At 46.0% G+C, this 18,258-nt stretch overlaps 1 protein-coding gene across 1 annotated transcript; it reads left to right on the top strand.

Annotated features, from left to right (window-relative positions):
• Window positions 1–803: 803 nt before the first annotated feature.
• On the top strand, window positions 804–8,838 carry KNSTRN (kinetochore localized astrin (SPAG5) binding protein). The gene is made up of 9 exons (XM_083451165.1): window positions 804–1,093; window positions 1,692–1,770; window positions 2,304–2,421; window positions 3,802–3,861; window positions 4,987–5,086; window positions 5,958–6,072; window positions 7,638–7,699; window positions 7,992–8,066; window positions 8,498–8,838. Exons 2-9 carry the CDS (start codon window positions 1,701–1,703, stop codon window positions 8,627–8,629), a joined length of 732 nt encoding a protein of 243 aa, XP_083307291.1. The 5' UTR covers window positions 804–1,093; window positions 1,692–1,700; the 3' UTR covers window positions 8,630–8,838.
• The last annotated feature ends 9,420 nt before the right edge of the window (window positions 8,839–18,258 follow it).

The following is an 18,258-nucleotide window of genomic DNA, read 5'->3' as shown; positions in this document are numbered from 1 at the left end:
ATTTAACCCCCAGCCCCACCAAAGAATCCCGGGAGCTATACTTTGTTAAGGGTGCGGGAAACTATAGCTCTGTGAGGGGTAAAATCCCTGGATTTGTGCTTTTTTGTGTTTGTGCTTTAAATTTGTGGCGTTTACACGATCATTGTCTAACTACCGGGAAGGTGCGAATGGAGTGGAGAGTAGCCGGCATTGCTAAGTGTCAGTCATTACTACAGGCTGGCTTGTTCTGTCCACTTGCCATCCTTGCTCAGGTACACGTGTATTGTCACCTTTGAAAAGCAGGACACGTATCAGCAGGGCTGCATTCCCCTATCCTTAAAGCCCAGTGACGAAAGAAGCGACACTTGGTGCCACATCTGCTTTCTCAGCAGCGCTGAAGGTACAGAACCCCCGACACCGGGTGTGTCCTAGAAAAAAATATACAGGCTAGTCCACCCAAGTCTGCAACCCGAGGGTCACTTCCTTCGGATCAAGCCCCATGGAAATCTGTCCGATATAAGCCTCACTACGCATCGCTTCAAAGCAGAGCAACAGCAACCAAAACATCCCCGCCTAAACGATAACACGCCCCGCCGTGCAAAACCCTTATTAAGCCTCTCCTCGTCCGCTTCCCACAGTAGCGCAGGGCAAGATCCTCCTTCAGCGCCGGAGTCGGAGGGGTCGAAGTTGCTTCACTTTTCATCCTGCGCAGGCGCGGCTTCGCCGTGTTTGGGTGGTGGGGAGAAAGCAGCGGAGAAGCCAAGTAATTCGGCGCCTGCGCATCGGGCTCCTTCCTCGGCTCGCTCGAACTCTCGCGTGGTATCGCGGTGACTGGAGTCGGTTCCCGTTCAAACGCTGGCGGGAGTTGGACGGCGCCGGTCCAGATAAAGCGCAGGAGGAGGCGGGGAGTCCGCTCCGTTGGGTCTCGAGGGCCTTGTCCAATTAGCCGAAGGGAACTATTGTGCTGCGGCCTTTGGCCGCTAATACGCGGCGCGCTCTGTACATGCCCAGGAGAAATACTTAACCTCGTTGACGCTTGTTATCCACTGAGCCGAGGGAAGTTCCCGGGGTGCTGCTCTTCCTTGGAGGTTTGGAGGCCTCTGGAGAATTTACGGTATGTGTGGGTTGTATTTGCAAATACGTGGCTGGGGGTGCAGCCTTAAACGACGCCACCCCGCAAAGGCCATGGCTATCCAGATTGATTTGTATGCTGTCAGCTGACTGATAACGCAGCTCTTGAAGATGAAGCTGGCATGCAAATAAAATGATTAAAATCAGTCAGTCATGATAAAACTCATAAAAGAGGTGCTGTGGATCAAACTTGTTGGGAAATGATGTCTTTAAATTCTAGGCTGTCAGTGAAAACCTAGTGATGGGGTCAATATGTTTTGTGCATCTTGAAATGGGGCTGGCATTTCCAAGTTTGAGAGATGAGCCAGCACATTCAAAACAAATGCCATATTGTATGGGCATGCCCCTTTTTCAGATCAGCCCTCTGTGTAGTAGAGAATCTGCAAGGAGCATGATTGAAAAAGGGAGGTAACTTGCTGCTGGGTTCTTTATTCTTCACCCACTGCTGGATGTTGTGGTGCTGTGTTTTCCTCTGGTTGGTTTCATTCCTTGTGCCTGAGGTGGCCCCCGCACTTCATGCATCCTACAGGTTGCAGCAGTTTGTCTAACAAACATGCAATGCTTCTTTCCTGTTCTTACAGGCTTTCAATATGGAGAATGAGAAGTCCAGGATTCCTATCTACAGTGTCCAACAGCCCAAAGTGATCAGTATGCCAACAGGTGTGTTAGGCTCTTGAGAGAACTACCGTATTGTTACTGTATAGCTGTGTTTTCACCCCTATGTTGCTCATCTTCAAGTGCTCATCCTAACAGCTGTGGCAGCCAGGATGAATCTCCCAGGCTAGGGGATGGCTGGAGAGCCTGTGGCCCTCCAGATGTTGCAGCACTCCAGCTCCCATTGGCCAATAGTCCGTGGTGATGGGAGCTGGACTCCAGCAATTTTTAGAGGCCCACAGGTTCCCTCTCCTGCCTAGAAGTTTCTAATAAGCTGCTTGCCCTGAGTTGAGCTCTGCCATGTGATCAAACCTTAAGTTGGCACCATGTGCCCAGACCTTCACTGAACCTGCATTGAAATGTCATCTAGGTAAAACAAGGGCCAAACTATTTACCTTTCTAAATGCCTGGTGTGGGTTTTTAGGGAGAGAAAAAGTGGGTCTTCAAATGCTGTTTAAATGTGGAGACTGAGGGAGGTGTTGTCAAGCGTGTGAGTTACTGAGTTTCCTTTTGTTTTTAAATGGATTCGTTATTTGCAGATCCACATTCAAAAAAGCAATGTTTTGTCAAACCTGACCTGGGCCCCTTGAAAGCTCCTGATTTCACTTTTGGTGAAAATGTTCCTGTGCGTACTGCCCTCAAAGACACAAATCAAAGGTAAATATAAGTGTATACTACCATTGAGATTTTCTATGGAAGCTCTACTGAAAGTGCCCTAGACACCTGGGTTGCACTTGACTGGGATATGAAGAAATAGACAGCCTTCTTCAAAGCCATGCTTAGTTTTTGGAACTCCTTGCCCATTTAGGCCTCTCTTCTACCAGCTGATCTGTTGTCATTATTGCCTCTACTCTATTTTATTATTGTTAGTCCTGCCTTCCCGCCCCTGCTTTTTTATAAAAACATGTTTAGATGTGCAGACTGCTTTGAGCACTTCTTTTAATGGAAAGGTGTTGTAAAATAACTTTTAAAAAGCGAACAAAGCTTGTAATCATTGGTATTTTAACAACAAACATGACTGCTTGACATTTCTCAGCAAATGTGCTGCTTTATCCTAGAATCAATAGAACCAACCGCACTAACAGGGAGCTTGGAGGTCACATTGTCCATCCCTTGCTTGACACAAGCTGCAAGTACAGCATTGCTACCTCTGCCAACCAGCTTCTGGTTTAATGTCCCAGTGGTGTCCAAACTTTTTTTCAAAGAGGATCAGATTTGATGAACTGAAGGGCCGTGGGGGCCAACCAAAGGGCCACCCCAAGGTTGTTGAGCTTTTTTTAGGATTTTACCCCAGGAAAGAAACTGCCACAGGGGCAGGTTAAACCAACCAGTGGGCCGGATTAGGCCCGGAAACGGACTTTGGACTGCCCTAAGTGAATGTGAGCCCACCACCACCTGATGTAGTCTCATTCAGCCTGTACTATTCTAAGTTCTTTTACAGCTCAGGAGTAGGTTACTTGAGAGACTGCCTTATCCCTTATGCATCTAGTAGATTGTTGCAGTTTGCAAGTTTCTCCTGCAAGTGCCAAAGATCTCTGAAGCCTGCTCTATAGTAACTCGGAGCAAGACTTTTAGTGTGGCTGCCCCTGTTCTGTGAAATAGCATTTCTGTCAATAGCATTTCTATCTGCACTTTCTGGAAACAGTTGAAGGTTATGTTCGAACATACTTTACCAGCTGCATAATGGATCTGTACCCTGAATGCGCACTTGTTGGGATGGTTAGCCTTGTTTTAAATGTATTTGCCATTTTGTGTTCTTAATTGTTTTAAATTATTTTATGTGTAAAAACGCCTGGAGATGGTGGTTTGGAAGGTTTAATTATTAAATTAATAATAATATAATTGATTCATAGGTTTCTCATAATGTTTAGCCAAAAGCTACCTCCTTGCAATTTCTACATTTGATGAAATGTATCAAATGGTGTGAAGGAATTTGGGGTTTAAATAATGGCAAATGTTCAGAGGATCAAGCTGCTAGTTGGTTTGGCTTTGTAATAATAACAAAAGCTACAAATATCATTATTTAACTCTATTAAGGTTCATGAAGAAGGCAACACAGCCACCACCTAAGAAAGCAGCAACGTCAAATGCTCGAACGTGAGTGCCCCAAAGCAAAGCTGTTTCTTACACATTTTCTTTCTCTGCTTCCTACTTGTTCACAACATGACTATATATGTATATAGTTTTTTAATTCTGTTTAATTTTTTTGAATGATTTCTCCCCCTATTTTTTAGCGGTTCTTACTATTATCTGTAAGCCGCCTTGAGTCCCATCAGGGAAAAGGGCGGCCTATATAATAAATGTTGTTGTTGATTCCACATAGGAATGGATTTAGATCAAATTAACATTTCTTAAATGATGACCTCATTTAAGAAAATGCATAATATCATATAAACATCATGATGTATTTCTATGTTTATTTTGCATTATGTGATTTTTCTTGAAAGTCACCATGCAGCTTCAGTGTGCAGCTATATACAGTCATACCTTGGTTCTCGGACAGCTTAGTTCTCAAATGTTTTGGCTCCCGAACGCTGCAAACCTGGAAGTGACTGTTACAGTTTGCAAACTATTTTTGGAAGTCGAACGTCTGAAGGGGCTTCTGCGGCTTCTGATTGGCTGCAAGAGCTTCCGGACATTTTGGAAGTCGAACAGACTTCTGGAACGGATTCTGTTCGACTTCCAAGGTACGACTGTATATACTTTTGAATCCACGGTGAACACTGAAATGTCCAAGAGTAGTAAATAGCAAAGCTGTGAATGCTGTTATCATAAGCTGGTCAGAATGTTGCTTCTTGATTAGAATATTCCTCACATAGGGCCCTAAACTAGGAACTGCAAGTTTGCTGGATCTTCATTTTTCATACATTTAAAGGTGAAAAAGATTTCGGAGCCAAGTCCTTGCACGCAAAAATGCATCCCTAATTACCCCCAAGCTTTCTTCACTTCAGCTGTGTAACTTAGGGCAGGGATGCTGGGCGGAAGTCATTTTGTTGCTCCTATTGATAAATAGTTGGGAGTCAGAAATCCTTACCTGGGTAAATTACCCAAAGATCTGGTACACCTGGATCTACTTTCTCCCCTCTGCCCATGTCTTAAATGACAACTCATGCATATTTACCTCTTTCTATCTATGGTGTTCAGTGTGAGCTTTGCCTGAATGTTAAATGCAGACAAACTGCTCATCCACGATGCATCAGTGATATGTTTTTGATCCTATAGCCCTATGAGCAGATACAGGCGGGAGGCTGAGCTCCGAAACAAGAACAAGCAGTTGGAGTCTGCTAAATGGGAAATGAGCTCAAAGCTGATGGAAGCAGAGGTAGGAAACAAACTTGATTCTGATTATCCTGAAATGATCTCAACTGTGCACTCGGTTCCCCCCAGATTTCCAACACCCTTCTAAGAAGATTAGGTAAATTCATGGAGAATAAGGCCATTGATGGCTACCAGCCATGGTGGCTGTATGCTACCTCCCAAGGTCAGAGGCATGTTGCCTCTGAATACTAGTAACTGGAGAAGAACAGTGGGAGAGGGCTGATGCACTCGTGTCATCTTTGTGGGCTTCCTATAGGAATCTGGATGAGCACTATGGGAAATGGGATGCTGTACTAGGCAGCCCTCTTAGTCTGATCCAGCAGACCAAATCCGGGACAAGATGCTAAGGTATCTTGTCCCAGCATTGGTTCATTGGATTGTACTTGCCCAATGGGCCACACTGTGTGTGTATGTGTGAAGTTATTTAAAAATACAGTGGTACCTCGGGTTACAGACGCTTCAGGTTACAGACTCTGCTAACCCAGAAATAGTACCTTGGGTTAAGATCTTTGCTTCAGGATGAGAACAGAAATCGCGCAGCAGCAGGAGGCCCCATTAGCTAAAGTGTTATCTCAGGTTAAGAACAGTTTCAGCTTAAGAACGGACCTCCGGAACAAATTAAGTACTTAACCCAAGGCACCACTGTATGTTACCAGATTTGAACAGGTTTTGAAAAGGCCATCCAAGAAATTGGCTTGTTGAAATATTGTTAATGCCAGCTCATGCCAGTGGTCTATGCGGGGTGGAGGGCAGGCTTGCTTCCCTCTAGTGTGTAGTTTTTCATACCTCCTGTGCCCATCAAGCAAACCTTAAATGCTTGAAGGCCTAATAAAAACTGGTGCTCTGCTGTTTGGTTTAGTTATCTGTACTTGCAGAAAGATCTGAAGAATATGAAGGAGCAGTGTGATAGTCTGGAAAAAGAAAACCAGAAGCTGAAGAAATTTCAGGAGAGCTGCATGTTGATCTTGGCAGCTAGGAATTGTGATCCAGGTATAAAATACAGATGCTTCTCTGCTCTCTTCCCTGTACATATACATCTGCAGTATACTATCACTTTCTCCCAAATGTCTTAATGGAATTGAGCCAACAGTGTGACGCGGCAGCTAAAAAAGCCAATGCAATTCTGGGCTGCATCAATAGGAGTATAGCATCTAGATCAAGGGAAGTAATAGTGCCACTGTATTCTGCTCTGGTCAGACCTCACCTGGAGTACTGCGTCCAGTTCTGGGCACCACAGTTCAAGAAGGACACTGACAAACTGGAACGTGTCCAGAGGAGGGCAACCAAAATGGTCAAAGGCCTGGAAACGATGCCTTATGAGGAACGGCTAAGGGAGCTGGGCATGTTTAGCCTGGAGAAGAGGAGGTTAAGGGGTGATATGATAGCCATGTTCAAATATATAAAAGGATGTCACATAGAGGAGGGAGAAAGGTTGTTTTCTGCTGCTCCAGAGAAGCGGACACGGAGCAATGGATCCAAACTACAAGAAAGAAGATTCCACCTAAACATTAGGAAGAACTTCCTGACAGTAAGAGCTGTTTGACAGTGGAATTTGCTGCCAAGGAGTGTGGTGGAGTCTCCTTCTTTGGAGGTCTTTAAGCAGAGGCTTGACAACCATATGTCAGGAGTGCTCTGATGGTGTTTCCTGCTTGGCAGGGGGTTGGACTCGATGGCCCTTGTGGTCTCTTCCAACTCTATGATTCTATTCTATTCTATTCTAAGTTCCCTGTGATTTCTTTTTCTTTTCTTTTCTTTTCTTTTCTTTCTTTCTTTCTTTCTTTTTCTTATTTAGTTTCTTCCTACACTGTATGCAAGGAGGTTGCAGGGCCTTTTGGGACCTCCTGTGATTAGGGCATATACACAGCAACACCTGTACACTTCTAGGTGCTTCTTTTTGGTTATCCCACTGAGTGTATGGCAGTGCTGTAAGCAGGGTCAGGGGGATGTGCTGATATTGGGACCCCAGTGCCCCACATTTGCCTTCATGTATTCTTGGAGGAATGTGCAAAAAGGACTATGAGCTGGTTTCAGTACAGGTTAAAAATCGGAATGAATGTATGAAACTGTTTTAAGGTTAATTTGGACCATTGGTCAATCTAGCGCAAGCTTATCCACTGATGGGCAGCCACACTCCAAGGCCTAGAGCAAAAATCTTTCCCAGTAGTGCGGCTTTAAGTGGAGATGCAAGGGGTTGAATCTTCTGCATGGAATGTATGTGTTTCACTGCTGAACTTATAGTCCCTCCCCATGCGATCACACTGTGATCTGCAGAATCTTTTAAATTCTTAATTTGGTGTTTTAGTTGGGGGAGGGGGTTATTGGTTTGTGTGGGGCGGTGTTCTTGTTTTTATTATGTATCTTGTTTTTAACTTTATTTTTATGTCGTGAACTGCCCTGAGATCTATGAATGAATGGCAGTGTATAAATTTAATAAAAAAATTTGGGTTGCTTATTAAGGATAGTCCCAGAACTATGGGAATGGAGGCCATGCTTCTAGTAAATTAATGGCATATGTATGGTTCTGACTTGTAAATGTTTCTTTTCATTCCAATTAGCTACAGGTGACAAAATTTTGGAAGAGGATGAGGAGAACAAGAAGACACAGGCTGAAATAATGGTGAGAGAATGAACCTGTTTTCTCTTCCCTTAGGAAACTGACTCTTCCCCTCCACCTGCAAAGTTTCTTCTATGTATTTTGCTGAGTTCCAGCTGTCATGGGTCCTAAATAACTACGGAGATACCTACTGAATATGTCCAGGACAGGATTTGACAGAACTGCTGTCCCTGATGCATGGCAGTCAGTGTGCATGGCAGTCTACATGTTGCTAGGCAGCTGTCGTCATCCCTGACCATTGGACATGCTGGCTGGACCCCCCTTTGTCAACCCCTTCTTGTGCCTTTTCTTTCAGGACTTGACGGAGAAGCTGACTGCTGACCTTGAACTATTCACCCAGATGGCAAAAGAGCAAAAAGAGAATCTTCAGGTAAAATATGAATTGTCTTCCTTCTCCATTACTGCTAACATACAGAGCATTTAAGCCTGACCACCACCACTGCTAGGTCTCTAGACACAGAGCCAACACCACACAAATTCCTTTCTTCTAAACGTTTTTTTCTTCCCTGCTCACCTGACGCTAACCACACCTCCATATATGTATGCAAACTTCTTACTTCTGTTTGGCAAGAGGGGAAAAGGCCTGAACTGACAGCAACTTCGCATTGCAAGCAAGCCACTTTGTAGAGTGATCTTGTACCTCCTAACTGAAAACAAGTCGTTTAAACCTTGAAGGCTAGCAAATTTATTGTGGCATAAGCTTCATGGACTTCAGTACTTAATGTTTTTGCTGCCTTTCTGAAAACTGAAAATACAAGTTGTGTGTAGTATACATTAACTATTAATTTTCTTTCCTCGTAGAAGACACACGACAAATGGAAGCAGGTGGAGGAAGAACAGGCCCATTTCTTAGAGCAGGAGCAGTGTTTTCATAGAGAAATGGAAGATTTGTTTGCCATTTTGGATCAGGCAGAGGAACTCAATTCATCATAACAATAACTGAGCCATATAATCTTGTGCTGATCTGCTTCCTATTGGACTCCAATATATAGAGCAGGGGTATCCCTTGGAACTTTATAGTTTTAATAAGGTTTGTCTTTGAAACCCTTTGGGGTTTTTTCCTTTTCTCTGTTTTGTTTTTTTGTAAATTTTTTTTTTGGGGGTAATTAATTGATTAAAATAAAATCAATTTAGAATGAGAATCATACGTAGGATTTCTTTTTTTCTAATACAATGAAATAAAAGAAAGACGCAATATAAATGTAATTTTAAAATACAGCATCTAGTACAACTTATTACAATTGCTATATCAAGTATAGAAAGCATTGTGGTCTGTCAAGGCCAACAGCAGTTTTCAAGTAGTTCTTGGGGAAATTTGGGAATCAGTGCAGTGGTTCCTCCCTTTTTTGGGGGGGGGGGATATTTCTGATCAAATTAAAAACAGGATTTATTCTGTATCTATTCAATAAATCCACTCCTTTCTGCTTGGGAAATAGGAAAGTATTCATGGAAATTTCAGGACTTTCTACAACACTATTACTGTACAGTTGTACATTGGAAGTCGAACGGAATCCTTTTGGGAAGTCCATTCAGTGTTTGCAGGGCAGCGGCTGAAGAAGGAGCCAAAAGGGGTTTCTTGTGTGTGTGATTCTTGTGGCTGATTAGCTGCTTTCCCTGGTCAAAGGTCAGAGGGGGCAGGGTTTCTGTTGAGGCAGGTGATTAGCTGTGGGAGGAGCTTATCAGTGTTTGCAGGGCAGCGGCTGAAGAAGGAGCCAAAAGGGGTTTCTTGTGTGTGTGATTCTTGTGGCTGATTAGCTGCTTTCCCTGGTCAAAGGTCAGAGGGGGCAGGGTTTCTGTTGAGGCAGGTGATTAGCTGTGGGAGGAGCTTATCAGTGTTTGCAGGGCAGCGGCTGAAGAAGGAGCCAAAAGGGGTTTCTTGTGTGTGTGATTCTTGTGGCTGATTAGCTGCTTTCCCTGGTCAAAGGTCAGAGGGGGCAGGGTTTCTGTTGAGGCAGGTGATTAGCTGTGGGAGGAGCTTATCAGTGTTTGCAGGGCAGCGGCTGAAGAAGGAGCCAAAAGGGGTTTCTTGTGTGTGTGATTCTTGTGGCTGATTAGCTGCTTTCCCTGGTCAAAGGTCAGAGGGGGCAGGGTTTCTGTTGAGGCAGGTGATTAGCTGTGGGAGGAGCTTATCAGTGTTTGCAGGGCAGCGGCTGAAGAAGGAGCCAAAAGGGGTTTCTTGTGTGTGTGATTCTTGTGGCTGATTAGCTGCTTTCCCTGGTCAAAGGTCAGAGGGGGCAGGGTTTCTGTTGAGGCAGGTGATTAGCTGTGGGAGGAGCTTATCAGTGTTTGCAGGGCAGCGGCTGAAGAAGGAGCCAAAAGGGGTTTCTTGTGTGTGTGATTCTTGTGGCTGATTAGCTGCTTTCCCTGGTCAAAGGTCAGAGGGGGCAGGGTTTCTGTTGAGGCAGGTGATTAGCTGTGGGAGGAGCTTATCAGTGTTTGCAGGGCAGCGGCTGAAGAAGGAGCCAAAAGGGGTTTCTTGTGTGTGTGATTCTTGTGGCTGATTAGCTGCTTTCCCTGGTCAAAGGTCAGAGGGGGCAGGGTTTCTGTTGAGGCAGGTGATTAGCTGTGGGAGGAGCTTATCAGTGTTTGCAGGGCAGCGGCTGAAGAAGGAGCCAAAAGGGGTTTCTTGTGTGTGTGATTCTTGTGGCTGATTAGCTGCTTTCCCTGGTCAAAGGTCAGAGGGGGCAGGGTTTCTGTTGAGGCAGGTGATTAGCTGTGGGAGGAGCTTATCAGTGTTTGCAGGGCAGCGGCTGAAGAAGGAGCCAAAAGGGGTTTCTTGTGTGTGTGATTCTTGTGGCTGATTAGCTGCTTTCCCTGGTCAAAGGTCAGAGGGGGCAGGGTTTCTGTTGAGGCAGGTGATTAGCTGTGGGAGGAGCTTATCAGTGTTTGCAGGGCAGCGGCTGAAGAAGGAGCCAAAAGGGGTTTCTTGTGTGTGTGATTCTTGTGGCTGATTAGCTGCTTTCCCTGGTCAAAGGTCAGAGGGGGCAGGGTTTCTGTTGAGGCAGGTGATTAGCTGTGGGAGGAGCTTATCAGTGTTTGCAGGGCAGCGGCTGAAGAAGGAGCCAAAAGGGGTTTCTTGTGTGTGTGATTCTTGTGGCTGATTAGCTGCTTTCCCTGGTCAAAGGTCAGAGGGGGCAGGGTTTCTGTTGAGGCAGGTGATTAGCTGTGGGAGGAGCTTATCAGTGTTTGCAGGGCAGCGGCTGAAGAAGGAGCCAAAAGGGGTTTCTTGTGTGTGTGATTCTTGTGGCTGATTAGCTGCTTTCCCTGGTCAAAGGTCAGAGGGGGCAGGGTTTCTGTTGAGGCAGGTGATTAGCTGTGGGAGGAGCTTATCAGTGTTTGCAGGGCAGCGGCTGAAGAAGGAGCCAAAAGGGGTTTCTTGTGTGTGTGATTCTTGTGGCTGATTAGCTGCTTTCCCTGGTCAAAGGTCAGAGGGGGCAGGGTTTCTGTTGAGGCAGGTGATTAGCTGTGGGAGGAGCTTATCAGTGTTTGCAGGGCAGCGGCTGAAGAAGGAGCCAAAAGGGGTTTCTTGTGTGTGTGATTCTTGTGGCTGATTAGCTGCTTTCCCTGGTCAAAGGTCAGAGGGGGCAGGGTTTCTGTTGAGGCAGGTGATTAGCTGTGGGAGGAGCTTATCAGTGTTTGCAGGGCAGCGGCTGAAGAAGGAGCCAAAAGGGGTTTCTTGTGTGTGTGATTCTTGTGGCTGATTAGCTGCTTTCCCTGGTCAAAGGTCAGAGGGGGCAGGGTTTCTGTTGAGGCAGGTGATTAGCTGTGGGAGGAGCTTATCAGTGTTTGCAGGGCAGCGGCTGAAGAAGGAGCCAAAAGGGGTTTCTTGTGTGTGTGATTCTTGTGGCTGATTAGCTGCTTTCCCTGGTCAAAGGTCAGAGGGGGCAGGGTTTCTGTTGAGGCAGGTGATTAGCTGTGGGAGGAGCTTATCAGTGTTTGCAGGGCAGCGGCTGAAGAAGGAGCCAAAAGGGGTTTCTTGTGTGTGTGATTCTTGTGGCTGATTAGCTGCTTTCCCTGGTCAAAGGTCAGAGGGGGCAGGGTTTCTGTTGAGGCAGGTGATTAGCTGTGGGAGGAGCTTATCAGTGTTTGCAGGGCAGCGGCTGAAGAAGGAGCCAAAAGGGGTTTCTTGTGTGTGTGATTCTTGTGGCTGATTAGCTGCTTTCCCTGGTCAAAGGTCAGAGGGGGCAGGGTTTCTGTTGAGGCAGGTGATTAGCTGTGGGAGGAGCTTATCAGTGTTTGCAGGGCAGCGGCTGAAGAAGGAGCCAAAAGGGGTTTCTTGTGTGTGTGATTCTTGTGGCTGATTAGCTGCTTTCCCTGGTCAAAGGTCAGAGGGGGCAGGGTTTCTGTTGAGGCAGGTGATTAGCTGTGGGAGGAGCTTATCAGTGTTTGCAGGGCAGCGGCTGAAGAAGGAGCCAAAAGGGGTTTCTTGTGTGTGTGATTCTTGTGGCTGATTAGCTGCTTTCCCTGGTCAAAGGTCAGAGGGGGCAGGGTTTCTGTTGAGGCAGGTGATTAGCTGTGGGAGGAGCTTATCAGTGTTTGCAGGGCAGCGGCTGAAGAAGGAGCCAAAAGGGGTTTCTTGTGTGTGTGATTCTTGTGGCTGATTAGCTGCTTTCCCTGGTCAAAGGTCAGAGGGGGCAGGGTTTCTGTTGAGGCAGGTGATTAGCTGTGGGAGGAGCTTATCAGTGTTTGCAGGGCAGCGGCTGAAGAAGGAGCCAAAAGGGGTTTCTTGTGTGTGTGATTCTTGTGGCTGATTAGCTGCTTTCCCTGGTCAAAGGTCAGAGGGGGCAGGGTTTCTGTTGAGGCAGGTGATTAGCTGTGGGAGGAGCTTATCAGTGTTTGCAGGGCAGCGGCTGAAGAAGGAGCCAAAAGGGGTTTCTTGTGTGTGTGATTCTTGTGGCTGATTAGCTGCTTTCCCTGGTCAAAGGTCAGAGGGGGCAGGGTTTCTGTTGAGGCAGGTGATTAGCTGTGGGAGGAGCTTATCAGTGTTTGCAGGGCAGCGGCTGAAGAAGGAGCCAAAAGGGGTTTCTTGTGTGTGTGATTCTTGTGGCTGATTAGCTGCTTTCCCTGGTCAAAGGTCAGAGGGGGCAGGGTTTCTGTTGAGGCAGGTGATTAGCTGTGGGAGGAGCTTATCAGTGTTTGCAGGGCAGCGGCTGAAGAAGGAGCCAAAAGGGGTTTCTTGTGTGTGTGATTCTTGTGGCTGATTAGCTGCTTTCCCTGGTCAAAGGTCAGAGGGGGCAGGGTTTCTGTTGAGGCAGGTGATTAGCTGTGGGAGGAGCTTATCAGTGTTTGCAGGGCAGCGGCTGAAGAAGGAGCCAAAAGGGGTTTCTTGTGTGTGTGATTCTTGTGGCTGATTAGCTGCTTTCCCTGGTCAAAGGTCAGAGGGGGCAGGGTTTCTGTTGAGGCAGGTGATTAGCTGTGGGAGGAGCTTATCAGTGTTTGCAGGGCAGTTTGAACCATCTTTTAGATTTAGGGGAGCTACTCTCAAGCCCAACGACACATTCTCAAGATGGAGGGGGAGGGAACAGCTGCAGTCGCCTGCGGTTCCTGCGCAATGTTTGCCATCTTGCCAAAGGTTGCAGGCAGCTTTACGTGCAGCAATTGCATGTTGATTGCCCTCCTAAAAGACAAAGTCCAGCAACTGGAGGAACGTGTAGCTACGCTCCAAAGAATTAGAGAGCTGGAGCTCTTCTTGGAAGCAACAGAGCACACCGTCTCCACCAAGGAGGAGACAGGGGACTCCCCTGAGAAGGAGGCTACTTCACCAACACAGGAGCCCGATATGTGGAGAAACGTGACTCAAAGAAGTAGGAGGCCCAGGGTTCGCTCTGATTGTCTAGAAATACACAATCGCTTTGAGGTCCTCTCCCCTAGCATGGAAGACGAAGAGCAGACTCCATTTGAGGATCTCTCCCTCATTACAGTCGATCACGTATATGAAGATGAGCAGCAAAGACAGTCCTCAGGGAATGTGCAGGCGACCTTGGAACGGACCGCTCACGGAAGAACCCTGACCAAACCTAAGAGAAGGCGTGTAGTGGTGATAGGGGATTCCCTACTGAGGGGAACAGAAGCAGTGATCTGTGGGCCTGACAAGATGTCTCGGGAAGTGTGCTGTCTCCCCGGGGCTAAGATCCAAGATGTAACTGAACGACTGCAAGGAATCATAAAACCCACTGACAAATACCCCTTCCTCTTGGTTCATGTGGGAACCAATGACACTGCAAGCAATAGCCTCCAGAAGATCAAAAGAGACTACGAGGCTCTGGGCAGGAAATTGAAGCAATTAAATGCACAAATCGTCATCTCATCTGTCCTCCCAGTTGAACGACGTGGCCCAGGGAGAGAGAGGAAAATAGTGGAAGTAAACAGCTGGCTTCGCAAATGGTGTAAACAGGAACGGTTTGGATTCTTAGATCACGGACTGCAGTTTCTTGAGGATGGACTTCTGGCAAGCGATGGGCTGCACCTCACAACGGTTGGGAGGAATGTTTTTGCCAAAAAACTAAGAAACCTCATCAGGAGGGCTTTAAACTGACTAATGTGGGGGAGGGAGACAGTGCTCCTGAAGGTAGGAGTCTATTAATTGATGAAGATGATCATCCAAATGTCATAGACCAAATTGAGCAAACAGCAAGCAGACCTAGTGGTGGGAGGAAAAAATCCTTAAATAAGAGACACGGGGGAATGACTAATGGACTTCAATGTCTGTACACTAATGCACAAAGCATGGGAAATAAACAAGATGAGCTTGAGCTCTTGATACAGCAAACTAAATATGACATAATAGGCATCACTGAAACCTGGTGGGATAAGTCCCACGATTGGAATGTAAAAATGGAGGGATACAATCTATTTCAGAGAAACAGACCAGACAAGAAAGGAGGAGGAGTGGCGTTATATGTCAGGGATGTGTATACCTGTGAAGAGATCCAAGATTTAGAACCTCAAAGCCAAAGTGAGAGCATTTGGGTCAAAATTAAGGGAGAGAAGAATAATAGTGACCTCATTGTGGGAGTTTACTATAGATCCCCAAGCCAAACGGAGGACATAGATGATGCCTTCCTGGAACAGATGGCCAAGCATGCAAAAGGAAGGGAGATAGTAGTAATGGGGGACTTCAATTACCCAGATATTTGTTGGATGTCAAACTCAGCCAAGAGCATAAGGTCAAACAGATTCCTCACTGGCCTTGCAGACAACTTCATTGTCCAGAAAGTGGGAGAAGCAACAAGAGGAACAGCCATTTTAGATCTGGTCCTAACCAATGTCGATGACCTGGTTAATGGGGTAGAAGTGGAAGGATCATTAGGCGCAAGTGATCATGCTCTTCTGAAGTTTACTATACAACGGAAAGGAGCAGCCAAGCATACTAGGACTCAATTTCTTGACTTTAAGAAAGCCGACTTCATAAAACTTAGGGAAGTGCTGGGTGAGATCCCATGGACAGTAATACTAAAAGGAAAGGGAGTTCATGATGGCTGGGAGTTTGTTAAGAGGGAGATAGTAAAAGCACAACTTCAGGCAATACCAATGAGACGGAAACATGGAAGGTGCCTAAAGAAGCCAGGGTGGCTATCTAAAGAACTTTTAACTGAGTTAAGATTAAAAAAGGATGTGTACAAAAAATGGAAAAGGGGGGAAACCACCAAAGAGGAATTCAAACAAATAGCCAGCACGTGTAGACACAAAGTCAGAAAAGCTAAAGCACAGAATGAACTCAGGCTTGCTAGAGAGGTTAAAAGCAACAAAAAAGGCTTCTATGGGTATGTTCGTAGCAAAAGGAAGAACAAAGAAACAGTGGGGTCACTCAGAGGAGAAGATGGTGAAATGCAAACAGGGGACACAGAAAGGGCTGAACTCCTCAATGCCTTCTTTGCCTCAGTCTTCTCCGATAAAGAAAACAATGCCCGACCTGAAGAATTTGGAGGAAATGATTCAGCAGAGGAAACACAGCCCAGAATAACTAAGGAGATAGTACAAGAATACTTGGCTAGTTTAGATGTATTCAAGTCTCCAGGGCCAGATGAACTGCATCCAAGAGTATTAAAAGAACTGGCAGATGTGATCTCAGAACCACTGGCAATCATCTTTGAGAATTCCTGGAGAACAGGCGAAGTCCCGGCAGACTGGAGGAGGGCAAATGTTGTCCCTATTTTCAAAAAGGGGAAAAGAGAGGACCCAAATAATTACCGCCCAGTCAGTCTAACATCAATACCAGGGAAGATTCTGGAGCAGATCATTAAGCGAACAGTCTGTGAGCACCTAGAAAGGAATGCTGTGATCACCAATAGTCAGCATGGATTTCTGAAAAATAAGTCATGTCAGACTAACCTGATCTCATTTTTTGACAGAATTACAAGCCTGGTAGATGAAGGGAACGCAGTGGATGTAGTCTACCTTGATTTCAGCAAGGCATTTGACAAGGTGCCCCATGATATTCTTGTAAAGAAGCTGGTAAAATGCGGTCTTGACTATGCTACCACTCAGTGGATTTGTAACTGGCTGACTGACCGGACCCAAAGGGTGCTCATCAATGGTTCCTCTTCATCCTGGAGAAGAGTGACTAGCGGGGTGCCACAGGGTTCTGTCTTGGGCCCGGTCTTATTCAACATCTTTATCAACGACTTGGAGGATGGACTCAAGGGCATCCTGATCAAATTTGCAGATGACACCAAACTGGGAGGGGTGGCTAACACCCCAGAAGACAGGATCACACTTCAAAACGACCTTGACAGATTAGAGAACTGGGCCAAAACAAACAAGATGAATTTTAACAGGGAGAAATGTAAAGTATTGCACTTGGGCAAAAAAAATGAGAGGCACAAATACAAGATGGGTGACACCTGGCTTGAGAGCAGTACATGTGAAAAGGATCTAGGAGTCTTGGTTGACCACAAACTTAACATGAGCCAACAGTGTGACGCGGCAGCTAAAAAGGCCAATGCAATTCTGGGCTGCATCAATAGGAGTATAGCATCTAGATCAAGGGAAGTTATAGTGCCACTGTATTCTGCTCTGGTCAGACCTCACCTGGAGTACTGTGTCCAGTTCTGGGCACCACAGTTCAAGAAGGACACTGACAAACTAGAACGTGTACAGAGGAGGGCAACCAAAATGGTCAAAGGCCTGGAAACAATGCCTTATGAGGATCGGCTAAGGGAGCTGGGCATGTTTAGCCTGGAGAAGAGGAGGTTAAGGGGTGATATGATAGCCATGTTCAAATATATAAAAGGATGTCACATAGAGGAGGGAGAAAGGTTGTTTTCTGCTGCTCCAGAGAAGCGGACACGGAGCAATGGATCCAAACTACAAGAAAGAAGATTCCACCTAAACATTAGGAAGAACTTCCTGACAGTAAGAGCTGTTCGACAGTGGAATTTGCTGCCAAGGAGTGTGGTGGAGTCTCCTTCTTTGGAGGTCTTTAAGCAGAGGCTTGACAACCATATGTCAGGAGTGCTCTGATGGTGTTTCCTGCTTGGCAGGGGGTTGGACTCGATGACCCTTGTGGTCTCTTCCAACTCTATGATTCTATGATTCTATGATTCTATGATTCTATGATTCTATGATTCAACTTCCAAAACGTTCGGAAACCAAAGCACAGCTTCTGATTGGCGGCAGCAAGAATGTTCTGATTGGCTGCAGCAAGAACATTTGGGTTCCAAAGAACGTCCGCAAACTGGAACACTCACTTCCGGGTTTGTGACGTTCAGGAGCCAAAACAACAGCATACCAAGGCACAACTGTACTTGGTTTCGCTTTAGTATCAGGGCAGGACAATGAAAGACAATAGTAATGGAACTGCAGACTTGTGTGAGGCCTTGTTTCCTTAAAAACTGAATTTACACAATTGCACCTGTTTATTCACCTCCTGATGCTTGACTTTTTAAAGGGGAGGGGTCCTTACTTCAAGCCAGTGAAGTACTCCAAGTTTAGTTTCTCATGAGCTACCAAGTACAGTGGGTGTATTAAGGTGCAAACTTGCTATTGGCTAAGTAATTTAAAATATTAAAGAGTTGGGTGGCAAAGCCTAGAGGAAAGGTAAGGTCAGGTTTGTTCTGCAAAAAATTGTCATGTACACGACCACACCACCAAGCCACAGGACATGAAATAAAAACCATACCAGATGAGTTCTGCTTTTTGTGGGGAAGACGACAATTAATAAATAAATAGCATAATCATACCCCCCTTGCTTGCCATTTTTCTAAATTAAAAAGCCTGAAATGCTATAACATTTCCTTGCAAGGGGTTATTCCAGTCTCCTTGGTAATTTTGGTTGCCCTTTCCTGCTTCTATAAAATCGTTTCATGAGGCATGGTGTCCAGAGCTTCATCTTTTATTTTCGATCGTCTTCCCAACGATCCCCACCATGGAATTTGCCTTTCTTTTCCACGACAGCCGCACACCGGAAAAAGTGCTTTTGAGATTTCACATCAAAAGGGTTGTGGGGCAGCGCGGAAGCGAAAGCGCCGCCCGCCGCGGGGCCACCCGAAGCCTTGGCTTTGGTTAAGGCAGCGTCCTCGCAGCGATTGGCTCTTGTTTCTCCCTCCCACCCCTCTCATTGG

The sequence above is a fragment of the Podarcis tiliguerta genome (assembly GCF_965153285.1).
Source record: "Podarcis tiliguerta genome assembly, chromosome: 1".
Lineage (NCBI taxonomy): Eukaryota > Metazoa > Chordata > Lepidosauria > Squamata > Lacertidae > Podarcis > Podarcis tiliguerta.
The sequence above is the reverse complement of the archived record's forward strand: the minus strand, read 5'-3'. Positions and strand labels throughout refer to the sequence as shown.